Source organism: Mesitornis unicolor, unplaced genomic scaffold, assembly GCF_000695765.1.
Source record: "Mesitornis unicolor isolate BGI_N332 unplaced genomic scaffold, ASM69576v1 scaffold21694, whole genome shotgun sequence".
Lineage (NCBI taxonomy): Eukaryota > Metazoa > Chordata > Aves > Mesitornithiformes > Mesitornithidae > Mesitornis > Mesitornis unicolor.
Genome location: NW_010178349.1, coordinates 6,443 through 10,864, shown reverse-complemented (window position 1 = coordinate 10,864; position 4,422 = coordinate 6,443). Strand labels below are relative to the sequence as shown.

At 47.8% G+C, this 4,422-nt stretch overlaps 1 protein-coding gene across 1 annotated transcript; it reads left to right on the top strand.

Annotated features, from left to right (window-relative positions):
- Positions 1 to 6: 6 nt before the first annotated feature.
- Positions 7 to 1,884, top strand: KLHL11 (kelch-like family member 11; the record flags this gene model as incomplete). Its single annotated transcript, XM_010182426.1, has 2 exons — positions 7 to 200; positions 288 to 1,884. Coding segments are annotated over 2 exons (1,791 nt in total), but the record flags the coding sequence as incomplete, so codon positions are not given.
- Positions 1,885 to 4,422: the final 2,538 nt, after the last annotated feature.

Below are 4,422 nucleotides of genomic sequence, written 5' to 3'. Positions count from 1 at the left end.
GCCGCCGCTACCGAGTACTTCACACCGCTGCTCTCGGGAGGCTTTATGGAGTCGCTCTCGGGCCGCGTGGAGCTGCAGAAGTGGAGCTCAGAGAGCGGCCCCGACCCTGACAACGTGGAGGCCGTTATCGGTTTCATGTATACCGGTACCATCCGCGTCAGCCCCGGCAACGTCCACGAGGTCCTGGAGATGGCGGACAGGTGAGCGGGGCCTGGGCCGGGGGGAGCGGCCGCGGCCAGACCGGCAGAAGCCAGGCTGCAGCATCACCCCTGTTCGTTTGTCTGCAGGTTTCTGCTGACCCGGTTGAAAGAGTTCTGTGGTGAGTTTTTGAAGAAGAAACTCAACCTCTCCAACTGTGTTGCGGTTCACAGCTTAGCCCACATGTATTCCCTGAACCAGCTGGCCCTCAAAGCTCAGGATATGATCAGGAGAAACTTCCACAAAGTTATCCAAGATGAAGAGTTCTACACTTTGCCCTTCTACCTCGTCAGAGACTGGCTCTCGGACTCGGAGATCACAGTGGACTCCGAAGAAATCCTCTTTGAGACTATTTTGAAGTGGGTTCAGAAGAATCCTGAGGAAAGAGAGAGGTACTTTGAAGATCTCTTTAAGCTGCTTAGGTTGTCTCAGATGAAACCCACTTACCTTACTCGCAATGTCAAGTCTGAAAGGCTGGTATCGAGCAACGAAGCCTGTGGTAAGTTAGTGTCTGAAGCGGTGGAGAGTCACGCCTTGCGATCTGAGAACTTGCAGTCTGGTAACCTACAACATTCCGCTTGCCCTGTAGCGTTTCTGCCGCGTCTTGGACAGAACATGGATGTCATTATGGTGATCGGTGGTGTGTCGGAAGGAGGAGATTACTTGAGTGAGTGCGTAGGGTATTTTGTCGATGAAGATAGGTGGGTAAACTTGCCACACATACATAATCACCTCGATGGGCATGCTGTTGCCGTGACTGAGTCTTACATTTATGTGGCTGGCTCCATGGAACCGGGCTTTGCCAAGACTGTGGAAAGGTACAATCCCAACAGGAATACCTGGGAGCAAGTCTCAAATCTGATAACCAGAAAGCATTCTTTTGGCCTTACTGAAGTTAAAGGGAACTTGTACAGTATTGGTGGACATGGCAATTTCAGTCCTGGCTTTAAAGATGTGGCCATTTATAATCCCGAGCAAGACAAATGGCTTAACCTGGAGGCAGCACCAAAGATCCTTCGCGATGTCAAAGCTGTTTCTGTAGAAGACCGGTTTGTTTATGTGGCTGCTCGCACCCCGGTGGACAGTGATAGCGAAGACGGATTGAGGGCGGTTATTATCAGATACGATGCTGAAACAAGGCAGTGGCAAGATGTGGAGTCTCTGCCGCTCATCGACAATTACTGCTCTTTCCAGATGTCTGTTGCGAACACAAACTTCTACCACACGGCATCGTGCTGCCCCAGGAGTTACCCTATAGATAATGAGGAAGCCAAGACAAAGATCTCTGGCAGGGCCTCGGATGAAATACTCGAAAGTTTACCCCCAGAGGTTCTCAGCATTGAAGGCGCAGCTATTTGTTACTATAAAGATGATGTTTTCATCATCGGGGGGTGGAAGAACAGTGATGACGTTGACAAGCAGTACAGGAAAGAGGCCTATCGTTACTGTGCGGAGAGAAAGCGCTGGATGCTTCTGCCTCCTATGCCCCAGCCTCGCTGCAGAGCCACGGCCTGCCACGTGAGGATTCCCTTCAGGTGCCTGCAGGGAACACAGAGATACCCAATGCCGCAGAATTTGATGTGGCAGAAAGATAGAATAAGGCAGATGCAGGAAAGGCAGATGCAGGAAATACACCGACACTGCCTGAGCTTACGGAGGCTGGCACGCTCGCAGATCGAGTGCTAGTTTCTGGGATGACTCCTGATGAATCTAGGAAATACTGTGCTAAACAATCTTGTTAGGCTTGATGGGTCTTTATAAGACATGAGGGTGTTGTTTGGACTTGATGCATAAACCCAGCATCTGTTCTGTATTGAAAGCAAAGCTCAGAAATTGAGGATGGATGAGAATTGAGAAATGGTGGGAATCCAATTATGTTACTTAAAGGTGCCCAGGGAGAAAACATAGCCTGTAACGAGCTGTGAAATAGCTGGGAACACTGAGTTTCTTATTTTTCTCTTCAGAGCTTTGTTTTCAAGGATTCCTGTAGAGTTAGTCTCTGACAGTTCTGTTTTGAAAATTCAAGATCTCTGTCATAATTTAGTGGTTACATTTGTGTGTGCTTGAAAGCACCTGTTTTATTTGCACTTATATATTGACATTCCTTTGATTCTCTCCTTCTCAGTGACTAAACTTCACATCTGATTGGTGTTAGTGTACTTAGCTCTCCTGAGTTGGAGGCTAGTGCAATAGTTATACCTATATATGGAAACAAAAGCACAATCTTTATGAAGTTACTTCAGGATGTTTCTGTGTGTATTAAGTATTTTGTATCTGTACGTGGCAGAGAGGCTGCAGAGTTTGTTTGTAAATGGATGCTTGGTAAAACATCAGACACTTGCTAAAACACAACTCGAGGCAGCACATTTATTTCAGGTGTATCTGAGGATGCTTTGAGTGTGGCTTTGACAGCTTCATTAGAAATGTGGGTCCACAGTCAGCCTGCTGTAAGGAGTGAAGACCAGCAAGGCAGCCATTCCTGTCAGCGTGGATCAGTAAGAATGAGTGTGTTGAAACCCGAGCCATTTGTAGATCCTTTCTCAAATGTGCACCCGTCTTAATTCTCGTGAAAACGTGACTAGAAGAGCCCATGGGGCCTGTTAGCAGCCTGTGTCTGACAATCAGTACCCTTTGCCTTCAGTATTACTCCCCTAGAGACTGAGAGTGGCCGTGCTGCAGTGCTCTGTAACGAACCAGCACTTGGTGTTCCTCCGGAGGAAGGCAGTTGAGTTTTGCATAGTTTCTAAGTATTTGAATTTCCCCACTTACTGTAGTGGTAAGATTTAAGCTGTCTTAAACCTTTTGGTGTTTTGAGGTGGTTTTATGTGGAGCAGTGCCCTCGTTGGCTCTGCACTGCACGTGGGATATTTGGAGTATTACTGCTTCTCCGTTGTGTCACACTGGACGCTCCTATCTGATCCAAGCAGCTCCAGGACAGTTGAGGTTACAGCAGATTCAGTGCATCCTTCCTGCCTCCTTTTCTTCCCCATCCTTCCCTTCATTTGAATGTTCCAGGTTTCCATGTGCAACCCAACTCAGGATCGTAGGGAAGGGAAAGGGAGGAGTAACCAGGGTGTTCCAAAACCTGTGTAGACAGATGTTGGAGAATCTGTTACTGCCTTTGGTTCATGTGGTGATTTGCTGGTGGTTTTGATGTGGGCAACTTCTTTGCAAAAGAACGTCTAAACAGTTTGGTTTCTTGTTTTTTGTTTTTTGTTTTTTTAATTGTTTAGCATTCTGAGCTGATACTTCTCATTTTCCCATTCAGCAGGCAGCCTAGATCGTATCTGAAACCCCGGGTAAGTCTTTCAACCGCATAGTGTGTAAAGGTTTCTCTGATGTGTACATCCCCTAACGCTCCACTTTGCAGTTCACTTGCCACTTTTGATATCAATAACCTCTCTTTTTGTAATATGATAATCTAGCCTTGTTTAAGAAAAAAAATCAACAAACCTTGAAAATCTTAAGAGTTTAGTCTCTGTTTACTCATCTGTGGTAACTGTGTTGTTGCATATATTGGCCTGTTGGGTTGTTAGGACAGATGAAACTGTGTGGTGCTGGCCCAGTGCAGAGAGGCAGTAGGTGAGCGTGCGCAGGTTTGGGGCTGAGGTCTGGAAGTGGCCGTTACCAGATCGGCTCACGTGGGCCTGTGAGCAGGGGTTACCGGTGGAGTTTGGCCCGTGAGCTCCTGCAGATTTGGCTGGGGCAGTTCTAAGACTGGCTGCTCCTACAGCAGGGTTTGTGGATACAGCTGTGAAAATGCCTCACGGCTTCAGAGCTGAATCCATGAGTTCAACTGAAACTTTGTGGAGCTGAATTTAAGGTACTTTACCAGACTTTTCCAACTGAAATTACCATCTGTGCATACGAACTACGTGGTTCAATTTGTGGCCGCATGCAACAAAGTTGGGTGCAAGAGCAGACTTCTTGCAGTGTTTTTCCAAGCAAATTGATACTGCACTTGCTGTGAGGCCTCTTGGCTGGCGCAGAGGCTGTAGCTCCCTGAAGCCGTTCCTCAGAGCCGGTCAGGACAGCTCAGCTCCCCTGGACGCCAGCCGTGGCTCTGTGGTGTGCTGTGTTCATGTGCTCTGTGTGCATGGTGAGCAACGGCACTGTGGGCAGCGCTGGCTTGCTCTGACTTGTGCTATGCCAGTTCTTAAGCAGTTGAGGTGTTTTTTTGGCCTTGACTTTCAGTGGACCCAATTGCATTGTGCACTGTTTTGA